This window comes from Procambarus clarkii, chromosome 56, assembly GCF_040958095.1.
Source record: "Procambarus clarkii isolate CNS0578487 chromosome 56, FALCON_Pclarkii_2.0, whole genome shotgun sequence".
Taxonomy (NCBI): Eukaryota; Metazoa; Arthropoda; class Malacostraca; order Decapoda; family Cambaridae; genus Procambarus; species Procambarus clarkii.
This window is the reverse complement of record NC_091205.1, coordinates 26867944-26890789: the sequence shown is the minus strand read 5'-3', so window position 1 is coordinate 26890789 and position 22846 is coordinate 26867944. Positions and strand designations below refer to the sequence as shown.

The 22846-nt window shown below is 42.9% G+C and overlaps 1 protein-coding gene across 2 annotated transcripts; it reads right to left on the bottom strand.

Annotated features, from left to right (window-relative positions):
• Nucleotides 1-2444: 2444 nt before the first annotated feature.
• On the bottom strand, nucleotides 2445-22271 carry LOC123770812 (ataxin-2 homolog). Of its 2 annotated transcripts, none has more exons than XM_069305968.1 (6): nucleotides 22150-22271; nucleotides 16508-16638; nucleotides 13879-14817; nucleotides 10633-10719; nucleotides 5467-5568; nucleotides 2445-4314 (listed from the first exon to the last, which is right to left on the bottom strand). In XM_069305968.1, the coding sequence occupies exons 3-6, from the start codon at nucleotides 14806-14808 to the stop codon at nucleotides 4117-4119; spliced, it is 1317 nt and encodes a 438-aa protein (XP_069162069.1). In that variant the 5' UTR covers nucleotides 14809-14817; nucleotides 16508-16638; nucleotides 22150-22271; the 3' UTR covers nucleotides 2445-4116. The 2 variants fall into 2 exon arrangements, with proteins under 2 accessions (XP_069162069.1, XP_069162068.1); XM_069305967.1 differs by having other exon boundaries at nucleotides 16577-16638.
• Nucleotides 22272-22846: the final 575 nt, after the last annotated feature.

The following is a 22846-nucleotide window of genomic DNA, read 5'->3' as shown; positions in this document are numbered from 1 at the left end:
AGAATACAAAATTTGATGGATAAAGAATGTGGGTACAAACAGCATATGCGTAAGGGACAATATTGGCAACAGGGATTAACAAATACAAACAAAACGACAACTGTGCAAACAAACGAATATTCAAAGACTTTTGTTAACAAAGGAAGAAAAAAAATCTCAGGCTTCTGTAAACATACAAAGGGGAACAAAAATTAAGGACATAAGTTAGGAGAGGACTTTGAGAGGACAATCGACTTGAGAATGGTCCAGGACGGACCGAAACGTCGTCGTCCCTTCACTTTCTAGTGTGTGGTTTGGTCAATATATTTCAGCCACGTCATTTTGACTCCTCGTCTGCTTAAAAGAGGAAGTGTTGCATGTTCACGAAGTTTTCACACTTTCGGCAGGACCAATTTGCAACAATATTTCGTTATTGACTAACACAGTTGCAGATAAACCGCTCAGGGCCTAGTTAGTAGGAACATAATTTTCTGTAGCTGTGATTATTTTAGTAATAAATGCATAAATGTTTCTGGATGTTGCTTGAGGTGAAGAGAATGTTGACGGATGTTGTTTGAGACGAAGATAATGTTGGTAGATGTTGCTTGATATGGAGAAAGTGAGGGTGTTGCTCAAGAAGATGATGAATGTGAAACATTACAACAGTGATGGAGTAATATCAATAGGTCACTACCTCCACTATAGCAGTATCAAAATGTCACTACCCTTACACTATCAGAAGGTCACCACCTTCTGGTCTAGTGGGGAGGGGGGTATCAGGCCACTTAAATCACTAAAGAAGTATCAAAAAGTCTATCGTCACTAGTGGAGTATCTGGTCACTAAAATTACAAGTGTTACAAGGTCACCGTCATCACTAGAAAAGTATCAAAAGGTCACTATAACTTTGTTGACCAAACCACACACTAGAAAGTGAAGGGACGACGACGTTTCGGTCCGTCCTGGACCATTCTCAAATCGATTGTGAGAATGGATCACAATCGACTTGAGAATGGTCCAGGACGGACCGAAACGTCGTCGTCCCTTCACCTTCTAACGTGTGGTCTGGTCAACATACTTTAGCCACGTTATTGTGACTCATCGCTTCACTATACCTTCATTACCACCATTAGTGGAGTATCAGAAGGTCATTAAATTCCCAGATGCAAATGAGCCAGTCATTAGACCTCCAAACAACATATTGTAGGTCACTAACCCTCAACTCGAGCAACAGATGATCACTAACTGCACAAGAAGTGCGTCAGTAGTTGACTGATCAATAACTTTAACCGTAAAAGAAGAGCATTGAAGGAAGCCACCTTATATGAGGTGTATACAAGGTCCAATATCCACACAATAGAATCTTCGAAAACATTAGCTCATAAAAGAAGTGTGCGAGAGATCAATACCCCATAATAGCTTTTACGAAGATTACAAAGGCATTCTAACTGCAACAGGCTGTTAGATCCAAACTTGATTGCTTGTTTATATAACACATATTGTGGAACAATGAAAGCAGTGAACTCCCGGTAACGTACTTGTTATTTCTTGTCTTGGACGAGTACAAGGTATTATACTGAAATACATATAATCTGATAAGCTGTTAGATATGTTTATGTAAACAACGTTTATAGACGTTCTGAGCAATACACAGACTTAAAGGTCTTGTGATGGCCTTAATAGCCCTCCAGTGCTTGACAGGTCTTAAGCCTCCACACCATCAACCTTATCAAAGGCATTTAAAACACCAAGAAATACAGACATATCTCTCCACTGTGATGTACAATACTAGATAGTTTAATCCTTATCTATGAAATTGCTAATGGACACTTATGGCTAAACAGAAGCTTAGAAACCTGTAATGGAGTAGAAAAAGGTTTCTAATTTCTAGATATTACTCATAATGAATGAGTAATATCTAGAAATTAATTATTACTCATGATCCAAATTATGTTACGTAAAATCACTATTGTTACCCAGTAACGCTAAAGTATTCAGAGTGAACTCCGAAGGGAGACCTCGATTGATTGATATATATTAGGTCACTCAAAAGGTGGCACGGGCATGAATAGCCCCGGAAGGGAGGCCTCCATTGTTGTTGTTTTAGATTCAGCGACATAACGTTCCAAGTAGCATGGGCTATGGTGAGCCCGTCGTACTCACCTGGCACAGGAGATGTGCCCTGGGGGTGAGGCCTCCTTAAGACACTATTCAGGTACTCAAGTTCCAGAGGTCCTCCACCCTCAACAGATGAGATGATTCAGATTCAGATTCAGATGTTTATTCAGGTAAGGTATATACATACAAGTGATGTTACATTAATGGATTGATATATAGATAGAGCTAGTACATACAATGCCTAAAGCCACTATTACGCAATGCGTTTCGGGCAAACTGCTCTGCTCTTTGTATAAATAATAAACAAGTCATTGTTTCAAATGCTGTCAAGGAGAATTAATACATGGCTAATTCATAAATATTTATTTTATACAAAAAAATAGCATAGCAAAGTGCGATGTCGTACATATTCTAGTTCTTTATAGTCTCTCACTTTAGCGAGAAGGGTTCTACGTTTTCTATCACCACTAAAGGGATGCCAACTTCATTTGAGAAAATGAATTCTGCTCCCGTAATTGAAACCCAAACTAATGTAGGACGGAATATTCGACAGTTTTTTTTCGTAATAATTTAAATATATTCAAGCTGTAATCAAGACATGCGCACCATTATCATTTTGGTTTTTATAATACGGATGTTGGCTTAACATTAAACGCTAGTAAAAATAGCATATAAGCAATCGATTGGTTCGGGAAAAAAGATAAAAGATACAAGAATTGCTCCAAGCTCGGTGAAAGATCATCCCAGAATAATATTTTGCTTTAGTTAAAAGATAAAAAACAAAACAAAACAAAAACATGTAAAAGAACATAATCTTATCAAAGACAAAATCAATCAGGAAATATTTTTTTTTTTCATTTTGCAAAATTAATGAATTAATATCTGTCAAGCAATGAACAAAAACAGCATAAAGGAACAGAGAAATGGATAAATTGACTCCAAAAAAGTATGGATATCTCTGCCACCATCACAAAAAAAGGAGTCCCCATAAGGCTGTTTACATTGTAAAAAAAAGTGAGTTTTAAAAAACAAAAGTATATACTATTTAAATGTGTCAAAAGACATCATATATGTTACCAGTATAACAACAGTATTTTAGTTTTATATTATTATATAAAGCCTATATGCTCACAGTAGCTTGCATGAAGACAGACAGTATGACGGGCGCTGTCAGTTCGATAATTCTGCTATAATTACACCAGTTCTATGAAGAAAGTAAATATATGGACTGGTTAAGAGATGGAGACATATATACGAAAATAAACTTCAGTGCACTATAATGGTAATCACTGCCATTAATCACTGTGGAATACAATGCAATCACTGACAATGAGGTGCGATACAGTGTAATCAGTACCATTGAGGTGGAATACAATGGTCGAAATAAAATACAAATATATATCCCATGATTAAAATAATACCAACAATAATATTAATTAGAATAACATTTGATTAATACAAAGCTGATGGGATCTGATCACATTTGTATATAAAGGCACTTGTATTATATATAATACCACTGATTACGCAGAATACGCTTGTAATATTGGTATAAAAATGCGGTTATATTATACATAACAGCATTAAAGAAAAAATTATATTCGGGCGATGTTTGGGAAGCTGTAAACGGCTGTAATTAGCTATTAAGTGATGTAATTAAAACGCTATTCGGGTGATCTTGGGCATGAAATTTAAGCAATGAACGACTTTTCAGGAAGTCATTGAACGTTAAATAGAGAAATTACACAACGAACAAGGGAGAGATGTATACATAATATGCGTGAGCAGAGTATTTTTTTTATGTATTTTTTAATATAGTTCGATTAACCCTTAAATTGCGCGTCGCATCATATGATGCTCTGACCGACTTGCAGAAAATTGCGCATCACATCATATGATGCTTTGGAGTACTATGCAAGATTTAACCAGATATCGTTCGTGGTGGTACTGCTGTATAGTGGTGGTGGAGGGTGTATAGTGGTGGTGGAGGATGTATAGTGGTGTTGGAAGATGAGGGAGACTACATGTTGGAGACGCCACCAGCAGTCTCTTCCTCCTCTTCTTCCTCTACCTCTTCATCCTCTTCGTTGTCCTCTACCGCACGGTGCTGAGTCCCTGGCGGGGGGCGGTAGGCGGCATAGTTGTGGGGCAAGGCGTTCTGGGCGAAAAACTCCCCGTAATTCTTGGCCATTTTCTTGGGTTTGATGAACTCCCGAACCTGTGAGAGAGAGAAAGACAGTGTTAAATTTCTATCATTAAAATTAATTATCAGTCTTAAAAATGCATCTTTCAGCCTTAAAAATGGATCTTTCAGCCTTAAAAATGGATCTTTCAGCCTTAAAAATGCATCTTTCAGTCTTAAAAATGCATCTTTCAGCCTTAAAAAAGCATCTTTCAACCTTAATAAGGCATCTTTCAGCCTTAAAAATGCATCTCTCAGCCTTAAAAATGCATCTTTCAGTCTTCACCAAGGCTTATAGATGCGTTTCTAATGCTGATAATTAATTTAGAATGAAAGTAATTTAATAAATGAGAGAGAGAGAGAGAGAGAGAGAGAGAGAGAGAGAGAGAGAGAGAGAGAGAGAGAGAGAGAGAGAGAGAGAGAGAGAGAGAGAGATTCTTCTCTTCAGTCTTTATGCTACCTGCTTCCTACAGCAAGAACAGCTACTCTGTCACCCTGCGCGGTGACAGACATCGTGAGAACCTCCGCTGGTGTTTCCCTTTGTCCCTGCCTCAGCCAGGGTGTGGTCACGGTGTGTTATTAATCCTGGTACCTGGTAGCGAACATATTCCCAGCGGCCTCGGCCACACCATTGTCCCGGTACGCTGTACGGTACGAGGCGGCGTTTGAGCCTAGTGTCTGGGGAGGATTCGATAGCTGGTTTTTGGTTGGCTGTCTTGTCCTGTTTGTGGTGTGGCGTGATGCACATGTTGGACATCCGTGTTGCGTTTTACTGCTGATCAATCAATCAGGCATTTATGTCGAATTAGGCTGTTGTTAATGGGGTCAGGGATATTTAAGTTGTATTTTGATGTTATCAACGGGCGTTATGTTATCTAAATGATCTGGGATTTATTAGTGTTTGCAGATATTTACAGCCACACAGACAGTACGTTGTTAACTGCATATATATATTTACTCATTCTCTCATATTTCTTCTCTCTCTCTCTTCTACCCATTTTTCATTATTTGTATTTGTTTAAGTCTTACTTATTGCACTTATATTCACGTTGCTCAGCTCTCCTCTCCTCTTTCTAACCACGCTTACATGTGCCTTTCGTTCTCCACTTCTCTTATTCCTCTACGTTCATCTCTCCGTTCCTATTCTTCTCTGCTTTGCTGCAAGTCTCACCCTCTGCCCCAACTCACCTCATTCTGTACAGGTTCGATACCAGTCTTCGGGGGCCATTTGTCGTCTCCTCGTCGCCTTATAGGCTGGCTGATCTTGAAGGCAGGCTGCGACATCACCACCTGAAGGACCACACAAAAACGTGTCAAGAAACATCTATAATAAGTTAAGCAACATCTAATTATGTCTTATGTAAACATAAAGAAACCTGCTTGGAGGACAGAACATGAAAATGCGAGGATTGTGGGCAACTAAGAAGCTGGTGCTATATCTGCGAGTTCCTCTCTAGTGAACACTTCTCATAGAGTTCAGTTCGTTCCCTCGTTGATATATATATTTTGAACACTTACCTTGTGTTCTTCAGTTACCACAATGAGCAAGACACCAAGTTTTAACCTTACTAGAGAACGTACGAACTTGAGCCTAAAATAACCTACATTTACATAGAAAATGTGGATCTTTATGGCTCTCTTCTTTTCATAGAGCTATGTAATTTGTACGTTGGGAGCTCAACGTACAAACTGAGGCGTATTAGTTGAGAGGACAGGTTGCAAATGCAACGGTTTGAAATGATGAAGTTGATTCTGCTGTCTCGTCCATTCTGGAAGTCCTTGCTAATCATTTAAATAATAGATCGTATTTCTCATGTAATTTCACACCACCTCAGAGGCACCAAGATAAAACAAGATAGATAGGGATACGTAGATTACATCTTGTACGACTGCCAAAAGTCTCTTGGTGAAATAGAAAAAAGAGAAGCAGATAATCAAAACTGGGAAGTGTCACATATCCCTATCTTAATCAGTAGTTTGGGGCGAACCTGGAGGGTATGGGGCAGACCTGGAGGGTATGGGGCAGACCAGGAGGGTATGGGGCAGACCTGGAGGCTATGGGACAGACCTGGAGGGCATGGGGCAGACCTGGAGGATATGGGGCAGACCTGGAGGGTATAGGGCAGACCTGGAGGGTATGGGGCAGACCTGGAGGGTGTTACGTAACCCTACTCATTCGCACTGATTGTCGAGACGAACTTTAAGCCTCCACAGTACCCCATACAAGCACAATCATTCACAAGAACTGCCCAACCACTTCTGACCCACTCATGTGCTTGGACTCCCAAACAAACGTCTCCACAGACTCGGTGGCTCGATAGACATAGGAACTGGTCCGCAGGAATCATACAACACTGGGTTCTTCTCCCTTCCATGCTCGATTCCTTGGCAATTATTCATACAAATATTATTAAACTGAGGTCTCTAATACCGCATGTAATACTTTTTGTTAATGTAAACAATTGTGAATCCGTTTTGATTCAAATTACAAAAATCATTTTAGATAAATATTATTAATGAACACAGTTTTCTTGATCCTCTTTCAATTGATTCATTTAAAAAATCTCGGTAAGAAGATTACTGGGCAAATATTCTCGTTAGTGGAGTTGTTCAGTGGAAGAAACTCGACCAGACTCCAGTTAATCTCCTACACTTATGTCCTTCACTTCACCTGTTACTCTCTTAATTACGTGTATAAATACCGTCATTTTAAAGCCCGGTAGAGCCCCGCTCTTATGCCAGTAAGTCCACTACGGGTTCACCATAACCCGCGCTACTTGCCCCGCTCCTGTGCCAGGTAAGTTACGGGCTCACTATAGCCCGTGCTACTTGCCCCGCTCCTGTGCCAGGTAAGTTACGGGCTCACTATAGCCCGTGCTACTTGCCCCGCTCCTGTGCCAGGTAAGTTACGGGCTTACCATAGCCCGTGCTACTTGCCCCGCTCCTGTGCCAGGTAAGTTACGGGCTCACCATAGCCCGTGCTACTTGCCCCGCTCCTGTGCCAGGTAAGTTACGGGCTCACCATAGCCCGTGCTACTTGCCCCGCTCCTGTGCCAGGTAAGTTACGGGCTCACTATAGCCCGTGCTACTTGCCCCGCTCCTGTGCCAGGTAAGTTACGGGCTCACTATAGCCCGTGCTACTTGCCCCGCTCCTGTGCCAGGTAAGTTACGGGCTCACTATAGCCCGTGCTACTTGCCCCGCTCCTGTGCCAGGTAAGTTACGGGCTCACTATAGCCCGTGCTACTTGCCCCGCTCCTGTGCCAGGTAAGTTACGGGCTCACTATAGCCCGTGCTACTTGCCCCGCTCCTGTGCCAGGTAAGTTACGGGCTCACTATAGCCCGTGCTACTTGCCCCGCTCCTGTGCCAGGTAAGTTACGGGCTCACTATAGCCCGTGCTACTTGCCCCGCTCCTGTGCCAGGTAAGTTACGGGCTCACTATAGCCCGTGCTACTTGCCCCGCTCCTGTGCCAGGTAAGTTACGGGCTCACTATAGCCCGTGCTACTTGCCCCGCTCCTGTGCCAGGTAAGTTACGGGCTCACTATAGCCCGTGCTACTTGCCCCGCTCCTGTGCCAGGTAAGTTACGGGCTTACCATAGCCCGTGCTACTTGCCCCGCTCCTGTGCCAGGCAAGTTACGGGCTCACTATAGCCCGTGCTACTTGCCCCGCTCCTGTGCCAGGTAAGTTACGGGCTCACTATAGCCCGTGCTATTTGAAACATTTAGTTCCAAGTAGCTGAATTTAAAACAACAACAACAGCTGTTATCTTATGTCTTGTCATTCCCTCCGTGTTATAACTGCCACGAAAGCGCTAAGGAATATCCCATACTCTTTTTTCCTGTCGTCGTTTCACATTACCATTTATATTTATATGTGAATAGACCGATGATATTCAAATAACTGGTCATAAAACTCACACTGTGAAGACTCTCAATAGATGTCGGCTACATCTTGAGGCAATACCCAGCGCCCCTCACAAATAGCATCAAACAAAAGCTGTCTGGAGGGTAAGGTCCTCGCCTCTCACAATACCCACTAAAAACACGGGGGGTAGATTGTGGACAACGAATCCACTCGAGTCTATACGAGCTGGTCCAGCTGTTTACAGCAAATTGGATAGCCCGTTTAAGTACGAAACAGTTTGAACTCGCCAAATTTGTTTCATTGTTTCGTCTTTACACCCACGAAGGGCGGAAGTGCTCGTGTTCCGGTAGAGGTTTCAGGGCACCTCCGGTGTTTGGGGACATTCAAGAGTTCTTATCTTGAGGTTATCTTGAGATGATTTCGGGGGCTTAGCGTCCCCGCAGCCCGGTCCTCGACCAGGCCTTCTTTTTGTTACACATCCCCTCAGGAAGCAGCCCGTAGCAGCTGTCTAACTATCAGGTACCTATTTTTACTGCTATAACAGGGGCATCAGAGTGAAAGAAACTTTTTGCCCATTTGTCTCCGCCTCCACCGGGGATCGAACCCGTAACCTCAGGACAACGAATCCGAAGCGCTGACCACTCAGCTGTCAGGTGAGTAATGGCAACAGTATCCGGAAATCTCTTGAAGGGCAAGTGAGCAAATAAATGATAACCTGAATTAAGATAACCAGAAACGGACAAAAGCAGAGATACTAATATACAGCAGCCAGAAATAAACAAACCACACATTTAGAAGGTGATTTAGAAATTCCAATCAAACTTCAGGAAAATATGACAGAACTTAAAAGAAAATTAAATCACACAATAAGACTTCACATATAAACGAAAGTCAGATCTCCCAAAATATTCAGATCAGAGAAAGTGATCACACAAAAGTGGCTAATTAGGCACAACTTCTGGCACAGTGTCGACGCATTCACGCATGGATGGTTTTGCCCAAAATATTCTTGAATGTTAATTGAAAGTGAAGAAAAATGACCAGCATTCATGTCAGGCAATTTCATCTCATTATAAAAGTCGAAAATGATTTTTGAAGCATGAATATTTTTAATTAGTGAGGAGCAATTATGTACAATGCATAAAGCGTAATGAAAGAGAGAGAGAGAGAGAGAGAGAGAGAGAGAGAGAGAGAGAGAGAGAGAGAGAGAGACAGACAGAATAAGTATATTGCGTTTTCACAGGACTTTGAATAAGTTCCAATCCCTGCAAGAGACCTCAATGGAGCTACTCGAATTTACCTGGGCTTTAAATGTTTCTGATTTTATGATTATTGACTAATGAGATGCACTGAATATTCTTTTACTTTCAGTACACATCAGCGTGTAACAGCCGCTAGGCGAAATTATTGTTAAACAATAATTAATTGTTCTCTGTTTAGATTTAACTATTTATATTAAGTTTAGGACTTATTATTTAAAGTTGGGCTTGGGTCTTTTTCCAAACCCGCCGTGAAAGTGGAAGTTTCCTTCCACAATGATGATGTGAATAAGACCAATGATATATCGAAATGTAGTTTACAGAAAATTGTGTTTTGTAGGCACTGCTACAACTTCTGTAGGCATTGCTACGATTTTTTTTAAGTAATGCTACGAATTTTGTAGGCAATGCTACGAGTTTTTTAAAGTACTGCTACGAGTTTTTTAAGGTGCTGCTACGAGTTTTGTCGAATCTGCTGAAAAGTTTTGCAGGGCTTGCTGTGGGTTTTGTAAGTACTGCTACGAGTTCTGTAAGTACTACTAGTTTTGAACCAAACTTACACAACAACTGTATTTAACGTATTGAGACAAGGAAGACAGAACCTATACCAGGTTTCAGCAAAATTTACATAAATAAAGTTGCATAGAACTTGTCTCCAAAATTTTCATTAAATGTGCAATGTAGATATGATAAATGTTGGTTAAAGTGCAGGGTAATACCGTAGCCAGATATATTAGTTTGTTTGTAGTGAAATAAATCGAAAATAAATGTAGTTAGCACAGAGACAATATATGTGATTAGCACTGATTTGATGCCCATTTCTAGTCTATAAGCTTTTAATTCCTGAATATAGATTGAATGAAAAATCCATTCTAGATCTTAGGCATGTAAAGGTTTCCAGTTAATTATGACTCTATGCAGGCGATGAGTCACAATAACGTGGCTAAAGTATGATGACCAGACCACACACTAGAATGTGAAGGGACGACGACGTTTCGGTCCGTCCTGGACCATTCTCAAGTCGATTCTCAAGTCACTTATGACTCTGTATGTAGTCCTTATACTAATCTTCCAAGAGGTGATCCACCTCCTTCTCGTCTTAGTTTCCTAAAACAGTATTTCTACCGAAGTAGTAATTTTTTTGTGATGCTAGACCAAGCGCCCCATTTCCATCCATTCTTCCGAGCAGCAAGGTCACATTGTCACGCACTCCTCTCCTCCGGTACTCACTTTGGCGGGAACGTTGTCCAGAGGCGCCTTTTCCCTATACTTGAACCCTGAAGGGTATGTTGTTGTCAGGTTCGGGGCATTGTTTATCTGGGGGAGATGGAAAAAAATATATGTTAAATTTATTTACATTTTTCACTTATATTAATGATGTGCGAGCCACAAGCGGGCTTGCTTTCTGTACCTGAACACACGAAGTGTCCAGGTACAGAAAATTCCTTTTTTTTTAGTGTGTTTGTGTATAAAAGTATTTAGGTGTTAGAAGTGAGATTGGGAGGGAGAGGATAGAGACAGAGATTATGCCCCACGCCACCACTGGCTAGATTGGTAAAGCTCTATCCACGTACTATAAATACAAGATAACTACCAATAGAACCAAACAACACCTAACCCAACCAACCCTAGGTTGAACCACACACAAAATTAATATGTATGAATAATAATTTATATTCCAGAATAGGGCGTTTTTGGTTACACAATATGTTAAAATAGAAGGCCACAGCTCGAACGAGAAAACAGCCCCAGGACGATTTTCTGACCTAGTGTGACCTTTGTCAGCCAGCAAACTCAGCCAGCAAACTCAGCTAGCAAACTCAGCTATAAAACTCAGCTAACAAACTCAGCCAGCACGCTCAACTCACACCACCCTGAGGACACTGACATTAGTTATCTGTTGATTGTAGCAACGACACAGGAATAAACCGAGTGAATATCCTCCCCAGTGCTCAACAGTCAACACCATTAATTCCTTCTCCATGTAATAGTATGGCAGTCTATTTCAGTGCTAGTATTTTATGATTTAGTCAAGGTCCGTTTGATCTGATATATATATATATATATATATATATATATATATATATATATATATATATATATATATATATATATATATATATAATATGCGAACAGTCTTGAATGGTCCCCAAGCCAATAGGCAACAGAAACTTCTCATCCCTGAAGGATTCGAACCGAACTGAGACAGCCTTATCTGGGCTGTTCTTGTTCTTGTTATTTTTGCATAACTTCGGCCATTATTTCACATCTTTTATTTTAAGTATTATCAGTCGTTGGAAGATGGAGCTGCATATCGTGCACATTTATCTGTAGCAACGCGGATATTACCTTGCTTAACTCTCTCTCTCTCTCTCTCTCTCTCTCTCTCTCTCTCTCTCTCTCTCTCTCTCTCTCTCTCTCTCTCTCTCTCTCTCTCTCTCTCCATCTTTCTCCCTCTCTGTTTATTTTTATTATCATCCCAGTCAGTTCTGTACTGCTAATCCTTTTAAGCTGGTCAAGCTCACTTTACAGTGAACTGCTCCTAGTTGCTTTTGCCTTCCAAAGCTCGTCTTTTATTGCCTGAGGCTCGTTCCCTTCACGTTGATTGATGAAGTTGACGTGTTGCATCAACTGACAATATTGTATCATCTGACGTACTGCATCGAATGACTTGTTGTAACAGCTGACATGCACAGCTGGCATGATGCAATATTTGACATTAAGCAGCCACTTTCCCTTTCCAGCAGCTGTCAAACGTGCAACAGTTGACATGAGGGAGGCAGCTGTAGTTTTGTACTACGAGGCACTACGAGGCACTACTACACTACCCTGCTAGGATAAAACTACATGCAATTTCTGCCTCTCTCTCTCACACGATGACAAGCCTGCTGAAGCCCAACTGACAGCCCAGCAGACCGGTCTAAATATGAGCAGAGCGGCAGTTCACGCAGACGATAAGACAATCAGGAACATGTATTAGCGAGAGCTGCCACCTCCCCCTTCTCCCACATCCTCCCTACGTCCCCACTGCTACCTTCCCTCCTTCAACCCCCTACCTTTCCTCCCTCACCCCTACATTTCATCCCCCTACCCTGCGAACCCATCAGTTTGTCGGTATAGCAATAGATCAACATGCCTATTCGATAACTTAATTCATTTGGTCAGTAGTAACAATTTCCCAGTAACGATGGTGCTGGGATCAGAGATCAAAGGATCACAAGGACTCTTCTGTACGCTCGCCACGGAGGCGGACGTGTCCACTGCCACGGGGACGGGTGTCCCACTGTCACAGGGACGGACGTGTCCACTTCCACGGCCCACACCGTGTGATAGTCAGCACGGCGCATTACACCAGGTGAGCCCCACTCTCTTCATGTATACACGGAAGATGATAGAGGGCCGCCTTAAATAATGAAGATGTCTCAGTTTGATCAACATCCCCTCCTCAACGGAAACCCATCTGTTGACCTGACGACTTCCTCTTGGAATACCAAACCTTGAACAACTGCACCACCTCATCAAGACGAAGAAGAAGACGAAAATGACGACCTAGAAACATGATAGCCACTAGCCTCGCGAAGAACAGCCCGGCCTCCTGCAAGAACTGTTATCACCTACTAAACCCAACTGCAAGTCTGATTCACGATGGTTGGGCTACAGATCTGTATCTTCCTCCTGCGACTTGTAGCCTGTTCTCTGCTGAAGTTTTCAGCATCCTCGCCCCAGCTTACCTGTCCTAGGGTCCTCGCTTCGTTACGTGGTGGAAATCTGCGGCCTTAAGAAACTGTAATCCCAAAATAAGAAAAACAGATGGAGCCAAAAGGAGGCTTCGAACCAGCACACTTCGTACTCTCAAGTCCACGCCCTTGACCACTGCACCACGACATGTGATTTGCTGTCATTGTGAAATATAATCAGTTGTTCTGATGTGTTGTATGTTAATTGTTAATTATGCGTGTAATTAAGATATTTATAGTGTTACAACTTGTAAAAAATCATTCACAGGCGAATCCTGTGTGCACATTAGCTCATTAATTTAATCCTAGCTAATAGGCAATTGTATACATGTCACTCTGAAACGATGCTTGCGTTTTGAAATATATACATAATACACACAAGAGCCAAAGACTATAAATCTATGTAATAATATTCTAATGGAAGCAACGTTAGACAACTAACGTGTTTAGTTGCAAGATTACTGTGCGACAACTTCACTTGTCGCACAGTAATCCTGCAGCGTCACTGATGCTGCGACAGACGCAGGGCTCCTAGTCATCACCGCGCGTTACGTGGAAAGCGCTTGCGTGACGCAAAGCGTAGCGTGAGGAAGCATATCGATCTGACATAGAGCGTCACGTGGAAAGCATGGATCGTGCTGTTAGTGAAGGTGGTACACGCTTGGTACTATCTGATGGGGAGGAGGTAGTTAGAGTGCGTGTTAGTGGTGGTGGTGGCGAGGAAGAGCGTGAATATTACCTTAGGGGGCCACTCGCCGACCACAGCGCTGTACGCTGTACTGTACCCGGGAGGAAGCTCCGCGTCAAGCTTCGGAGGAGGAGCGTTGGTTTCCCCGAGAATCACAGCCACTGGAACAGGCTGGAGCAGGCTCTGGGGTGCTTTCTGAGGCTGGCTCTTGGGTGCTTTCTGAGGCTGGCTCTTGGGTGCTTTTTGAGGTTGAGCTTGAGGGCCTCTTTGAGGCTGGGCGGCATTTTGCAGAGACTGTTGTGGCTGGGTTTGTACATTGGTTTGTTGTGGCTTTGCATCATTTTGTGGAGAATATTGGGGCTGGGGAAAATTTTGTTGAGAATATTGGGGTTGGGGCACGTTTTGTGGAGCATATTGGGGCTGGGGCACGTTTTGGGGAGCATACTGGGGTTGGGGCACGTTTTGTGGAGCATATTGGGGCTGGGGCACGTTTTGGGGAGCATATTGGGGCTGGGGCACGTTTTGTGGAGCATACTGGGGCTGGGCAATATTCTGAGGAGCATACTGAGGTTGGGAAGCATACTGAGGTGGCACAGCGTTCTGGATATCATTATGCTGTGGGAAATTGTGCTGTGGTGGAGCTGGGCCTCTCGGGGTGAAAGGCGGTACAGCTTTTCCCGGACTCGCGGCCATTTGCTTCCCGAAGACTGGTGGATGCTGCGAGGAATAGGTCGACGACGTCTGCTGTGACTGCTGGAACTGCATAGACTGCTGTTGTGGCTGCTGATACTGCACCGCCCCCGTCTGCTGTTGCAACCCGCTAGAACGTTGTTCGTAGTGCTGTTTGACTTGGTAGGTCTGTTTCACCGTTCTCACTTGCGAAGATGACGAGGTCACCTGTTGCTGCTGTTGTTGCTGGTGCTGTTGCTGGTGATGCTGTTGAGACATCATCTGCTGTTGTTGCTGCTGCACCTGCTCCATGCTGTTGGCCTGTAGGAAAACGTCTCACTGATTCCCTGCTCTCTCGCCACCACCACAAATGTTAGTAAACAGAAACGTAATATATATATATATATATATATATATATATATATATATATATATATATATATATATATATATATGTTTATATATATAATATATATTTAAGTCTAGAGGTGAATTTATGTATATATACATTGTTTTATTATGATTTCCACACCCTGGTCGCTTGCTTGCATGGGTCTGCCAAGAAAAAGCTTTGCATAAGAAGCACAGAGCAGCTGCAAAGTGTTGTATTAAGCCAAGCTCTTTGGGGGGGTTTAGGAGCAGAAGCTGTGCTGGCCACTAAAGCTTCGTGTCACTGCCAAGATCACCCATTGACGGTGATCATATGATCATATGGAGCTGGTCACATCTGTGTTATTTGGTAATGTTAACAGAATGAACTAGGTCACTAGTTTACCACCCCTAGAGGGAACAAGGTATCTAGTTAACTAACCAAGGATGAGCCTGGTAACTAGTTCAATACCGAAGGAGGAACTACGTAGCTAGTTCACTACCCTAGAAGGAACTAGGTACTGCTTCATTAATTAAGATATTTAAGAGATTAGATTAGTGCATGTTACTGCTTTGGCAGGTTTTCTGTGTTTACTCACACTGTCAAGGTTGTTCTGTGTTTGTTATCCAGGTTGTTTTGTGTCTGTTATCAAGGTTGTTCTGTGTTTGTTATCAACGTTGGTCTGTATTCGATATTTAGGTCGTTTTATGTTTGTTTCTTAGTCGTTCTGTATTTGCTGTCAAGGTCATTCTAGGTTTGATATATTGGTAGTCCTGTGTTATCTTTTAAGGTCGTGTTGTGTTTGCTTCTGTGATCGTTTTCTGTTTGCTATCAACAATTCTCTATTTATCTCCTGTGCTTGACCTGCCCCACTCATTACAGGACTAATAAATTAAACAGCGAAAAATTAAATGTCGAATAACCGATTCCAATGAAATTAATTGTCGAGCATTCGACTCCAAACTGTCAAAAAATATGTTGAATTTTTTTTTATAGCTTACATTAAAACTTTAACTTTTCTTTCATTACTCAAATATTCCCACTGGAGTTTAGGACTTTTAAAAGGAATAGAACCGGCAAATGTTGCTTATTTCTACATTAATTTAGAACTAAGTTTTTTGTAAAAGTATAAAATGAGTTTGAATCACTTTTCTAAAAGAGTGCTGCTTGTTACTTTAAGTTTTTAAGTGTTTTTGTTAAGTGTTAAGTGTTTTTTAAGTGTTAAGTGTTTTTAAGTTTTTGCGCACTGTGGATCTATTTGATCGCCACTCTGCGCACTTTGCGCGCTATAGAGGATGACTCATATAATGGGAAGGCCCGCGGTGAGGGGTGTGGGGGGGGGGGATTAGCAGGTGTGGCACTGGTATGACAGGTGTGAACGTAGGTGTGGGTCATAGGCGTTCGGAATGACAGGTGTGAACGTAAGTGTGTATGACAGGCGTTCGGAATTACAGGTGTGTGTCCGTAGGTGTGCGAGACAGGCGTTTGGAATGACAGGTGTGAACGTAGGTGTATATGACAGTCGTTCGGAATGACAAGTGTGTGTGTCCTTAGGCGTTCGGAATGACAGGTGTGGCACTGGCAGTGAGACGAAGCACAGGTGTGTGTGTGGCAGCAGCGGCGTAAGCCAGAGCGCGTCACCTGCGGGTAATTAGCTGGTCTGGGCGGCACAGGCGGGGGAACCTGGTCGATGTTGGTTGAGGATGCTACCTGATCTGGTTGATCCTGGCTCTCTCCGTGTTCTGGGCGAGGCGGCCACTCTACCGGGCGCCCTGAGGAAGAGAGGCAAAGTGGTTATTACACGATACAATCTGATTTTTGGAGCAAGGGATGAGAACGAAGAGAGGCAAGAGAAGAGAAAGAGAGGCAGGTGGGTAGTGAGGGAGGAGATGGATAAAGGAGGGAGACAGAAGGAAGCAGGAAGGGAGGATTTGTGGGGAAGGCAGGTAGAGTCAGATGAAGGTAGCACGATATTAATGGCTTCCTTAATTTAGTCTATATTGTCATTTCCTTGAACCGCCATACTCTCCTCTCCTCTCAACCACCACCACCACCATCCCTACTTTATCCTACCACCACTACCACTAATAATCTCACCATCCAGCTCGTCCTGTGGCTTAATACGTCGTATTTCTTACGGTATGGACCAATCCGTGAAAAATGGGGTGTTAGTCCATTTCAAGTACCGTTATAATGAAGTTTTTTTATGTATCTACCTTGATTGGTTTGGTGGGTTGATTGGGTTCGTCCGCGTCTGGTTAGGCAAAATGGTTATTTTTTTACGAAGTGGTAAATCCATAGAACGGATTGCCTCATCTTCGCCCTATTCTTTATCCGTATTTCTAACCTCTTCTCCTCCCTCATCTCCATCCTTATCTCCACCCTTTTGTGTTTATGTGTGAATGTGTTTGTATGTGTGCGTGTGTGTATGTGTGTGTGTAGTGAGCGTGTATGTGTGTATGTGTGCACGTACGTGCGTGTTCGTAAATGAGGAAGCAGCTTCCGGAGGCTCCTCTCCCTGGGGATGCGAGAGAGAGACACATGAATGCTCTTTATGAGTCTTACCTCTAGTCTTTCTTTATACAATCCTCGCTCAATATTTTCTCTCCCGTTCTTTTCTGTGTATTACAGATGTATTTATTTAGTTGTATTTATTTGCATTTACTGCTTTTACATCACACTACAATACGACTTACACATTATTCCTTCTCTTCTTTTATGATAACTACTTTTTTTTATCCAATTTGTCACGTACATTTTCCTTTTAATGGTGTTACTGCGACATAGCAATTTGCCTGTCTCCTATGTAATACTTTTGTTTGGTAAACAAAATAGATGTTATGGGAATGTCAAAAACTAAACTAATTTACAGATGAGTTTTATCAAGAAAATGGTCTAATTTCGCCAGGGTGAGTAACACCATCTTGAACAATGACGTATCAGTTTCCACCCCCACTGAGAATTTATTCTGTTTATTTTGTTACCAAACAATCGGTTTATTTGTTATTTTCACTATCAAAATAATTTTAATCCACATTGGTGCATCGTTGGCAGCAACAACTTTTATTCCAACAAAATTGTTGTTATATTGAATTTTGTTTAATTGAAAGGAGATTTAGACTTTGTGTAAGACTATTCAGAGTCCGCGTGGACTCTGAATAGTCGTATAACGGGAGTTTGTGCACAGGCGATCAACGGCAGTTACTGCACAGGCGATCAACGGCAGTTACTGCACAGGCGATCAACGGCAGTTACTGCACAGGCGATCAACGGCAGTTACTGCACAGGCGATCAACGGCAGTTAGAGCACAAGCGATCAACGGCAGTTACTGCACAGGCGATCAACGGCAATTACTGCACAGGCGATCAACGGCAGTTACTGCACAGGCGATCAACGGCAGTTACTGCACAGGCGATCAACGGCAGTTACTGCACAGGCGATCAACGGCAGTTACTGCACAGGCGATCAACGGCAGTTACTGCACAGGCGATCAACGGCAGTTACTGCACAGGCGATCAACGGCAGTTACTGCACAGGCGATCAACGGGAGTTAGAGCACAAGCGATCAACGGCAGTTACTGCACAGGCGATCAACGGCAATTACTGCACAGGCGATCAACGGCAGTTACTGCACAGGCGATCAACGGCAGTTACTGCACAGGCGATCAACGGCAGTTACTGCACAGGCGATCAACGGCAGTTACTGCACAGGCGATCAACGGCAGTTACTGCACAGGCGATCAACGGCAGTTACTGCACAGGCGATCAACGGCAGTTACTGCACAGGCGATCAACGGCAGTTACTGCACAGGCGATCAACGGCAGTTACTGCACAGGCGATCAACGGCAGTTACTGCACAGGCGATCAACGGCAGTTACTGCACAGGCGATCAACGGCAGTTTGTGCACAGGCGATCAACGGCAGTTAGAGCACAGGCGATCAACGAGAAAAGCCATAATAGTGGAAATAGAATGATGTGTGAGGGAGCTAGCAGCCACCAAGCGATGTTCTGGAGCAACCGCAGTATTGTAGTGGTTTTCCCCTTGTCAACATGCCCATCTATCGTAAAGTAGATCAACTATCGTAGGCAAGGACAACGCCCACGCCAGGCTAAATTTTACATGCTGAAGCCCGGCCACCTGGCCCCCCACTGGCGTGTGTGTGTGTGCGTGTGTGTGTGTGTGTGTGTGTGTGTGTGTGTGTGTGTGTGTGTGTGTGTGTGTGTGTGTGTGTGTGTGAAGTATGAAAATATTCTCCTGCTCGTTCAAAGCTAAACGGCTGCTTCTTTCGGTGTATGATAACAGTAATAACTGATAACTGACCAATACTCATTATTGTGATCTGTAAATAACACTAATCCTGACTCGTTCCCTGATATATTAACCATTTCAATTGGATTATATTTTAGCAGCTGTGAAAGTTACATTGATGCTGGCGGAAACATATCCATTCCTTAAATTGTAATTCCTTCAGTTATTTAGTAATTAATTCGTTATCGATTGACTATCGAATCTACGATAATTATCACCTGAGAAAATATTGGAGCCGTTAACGGGATCGAACCCCCTTTTCTGGACCCCCCTCCAGGCATACGTACTACTGATCCCATCGTATTTTTCCAGTATTTTATCTCAGGTAAGTCATGTTTAACACCCAATCCACACGTCTGAAAATAAAGGACAGTCGACGTTTCATTCCACCGTGGACCATTATCAAGTTATCATAACGGTCCAGGACTTTGCTAATGGTCCAAGACTTGCTGATGCTCCAGGACTTGCTAATGCTCCAGGACTTGCTAATGGTTCAGGACTTGCTAATGGTTCAGGACTTGCTAATGGTCCAGGACTTGCTAATGCTCCAGGACTTGCTAATGGTTCAGGACTTGCTAATGCTCCAGGACTTGCTAATGCTCCAGGACTTGCTAATGGTCCAGGACTTGCTAATGGTCCAGGACTTGCTAATGGTCCAGGACTTGCTAATGCTCCAGGACTTGCTAATGGTCCAGGACTTGCTAATGCTCCAGGACGGAGTGAAGCGACGCTACCTCCAATATTTTCAGATATGATGATCTGGTGTCTTATTTTCTCTCTCAATTTTGCCCCATTGTCTTCATAAATCACTCTCTTATAAAGTCGTTGTGCATCGTACCACTTATCACCCGGGGGAAGTGAATCTAACTATAAACTCATATATAAATTTATATATAAATACATGTTGGATGCTGTGGCTTGGGACATAAATTTAACTTTCGTTACTGGGAACCTTTACTGATCAGGGGGAGTAAAAGGTGGGGCTAGGGAGCTAATGCTCGACCCTATATGCATCTCTAGTTGAGTATCTACATGTCACAACCTTGGATTTTATATATATATATATATATATATATATATATATATATATATATATATATATATATATATATATATATATAGTTGTTAATCTCCCTACCTCACACCTACCTACTTACCTATACCCTACTCTTGATGTGGGTCATACTACCCCTTTGGCACCCAATGCCCCCCCCCCCTTCTTCTTCTCTACCCCTTCCTCCCTTTCCGTGTTCCTGGCCCTTCCCTTCACCCATCCCAGATCAGTCGCGTTAAGCCGCTTTATGATATTAAATTGGAATCAGATTTGAATATATTATGATTTGAAATTTACCCAATTCATTTAAGATACGCGAAATATTTTGAGATTTTTTTTTATGCCAGTGAAGGTCCCCAATTAAAATAAAGGATAAGCTATGAAACATGAAAAACAATTACAATTCACTACGCTGCAGTTCAGATGATTCGCAGGGAACATGATCACAACATACAGGATACTTATTATGCCAGCATATAGCGTCACGCATTAAAACTGTTATTTGTGAAAGTTTGAATAGAAAATGAATTATCTGAAGTATATATAAATACTTGAGTTACACACCTATGAAAGAGGTATTGGAACATATATTTCTATACACACATCAATTCAAATGTAAACACAACACAATTTCTAGCAAGCGACCCAGCAGCGCCCTTCAGAGATGGAACCTGATCGCATATGTGTTAAGGCCTATTCTTGGAGGGCCTATTCTTGGAGGCCTATTCTTGGAGGGCAGTCAACGACAATCAGCCTCCAGTGGTACTTTTCAGATATAGATGAAAGCGATTTATAGGAGAGAGAGAGAGAGAGAGAGAGAGAGAGAGAGAGAGAGAGAGAGAGAGAGAGAGAGAGAGAGAGAGAGAGAGGCAGAGGCTCTTTTAGACTTGGCTAAAAACTAAAAACTATCGACCTTGATAGTTTTAATGGATTCAGTTCGTAAACTTCTGAATTCGTAAATGTGTGCGTTACATACAAGTAAATATATGTCAATATTCTCATAAGATTTACTCCTGTTGAGATTATTAAAATAAGATCATCTTAGTAACTCACAAGTTTGTTAACGCAGTATGTGTAACCGAAGACTACGGAATGTTGAGCTCCAGCTCTCTAACGCGGCCCCTGCCAAACGCATCCCATAAAACACTCAAGGAGGTATTTACTGCTCTTTGCTGGTAGTTATGATGGCATAAGTCAACACATTTATATCCAAGCATGAAGTGACACACACACACACACACACACACACACACACACACACACACACACACACACACACACACACACACACACACACACACACACACACTCAAACAATTGCGTGGTCGTTCTCGAGCCGTAAATAATGTAAATACAGATTATAATCAAACGGTCTTGTACACAAACCACTTCCACCCTTAATGACCCGGATATGACATTCTGAAAGTGACTGAATTAAGATCTTCTCTTGACTTTGTAACATCTGGAACATTTAAAAACAACTATTATCACAAACCAGCAGCTGTCTCTCACTAACCACCAGCTGTATCTCACAAACACCCAGCTGTCTCTCACAAGCCACCAGCTGTCTCTCACAAACACCCAGCTGTCTCTCACAAGCCACCAGCTGTCTCTCACAAGCCACCAGCTGTCTCTCACAAGCCACCAGCTGTCTTTCACAAGCCACCAGCTGTCTCTCACAAGCCACCAGCAGTCTCTCACAAACACCCAGCTGTCTCTCACAAACACCCAGCTGTCTCTCACAAACACCCAGCTGTCTCTCACAAGCCACCAGCAGTCTCTCACAAACACCCAGCTGTCTCTCACAAACACCCAGCTGTCTCTCACAAACACCCAGCTGTCTCTCACAAACCACTATCTCCCTCTCACAAACACCCTCAGATCGTGAAGGAGTAGATCCTGGAGGTATAACTTCACCTTGATGTCGTGGCGTGAGGGTTGAAGTGGTAGTGTGGAGTGGGAGCAGATCACACGGCTGCTCTGGGTGGCTCCCCTGCCACTATAGTCAGTGTCCCTCCTCCCAAAGCTGCCGCCTCAACCCCCTTCAACCCCCACAATATTGCTCCCAGCCACCCCCTCCATTCCTCCAACCCACCCCACACTTCCCCCTTCCTCCGTGACATCACCTGTTGGGCAGATGCCCATTGCTCTGAAGGCTAATTATGGTGCATGGAGCCCGGCTTGAACCTCCGACTCTAGCGAGGCATCGGTAGCCATATGCCCCTCATCCTGCCCCCTACCAGCTTGTTGCAAAAGCAACATGGGTTCACGAATGTCCAGCCTAATGAGTGAGATATAGGCCTTCGTTCTCTTTTAGGCCTTCGGTCGTCAATCCAGCCCCATTCATGGCATGTCATGGTACAGCTGGTTTGAGCGACGCATGACTGACGTGTCGTCAAGTATTCCGCGCTCACAGACCTGGGCCAGATTCACGAAAGAACTTACGCAAGCACTTACGAACGTGTACATCTTTCCTCAATCTTTGACGGCTTTGGTTACATTTATTAAACAGTTTACAAGCATGAAAACTTCCCATTCAACTGTTGTTATTGTTATAAACAGCTTTCTAGTGCTTCGGAGCTCATTAGCTGTTTAATAATTGGAAACAAAGCCG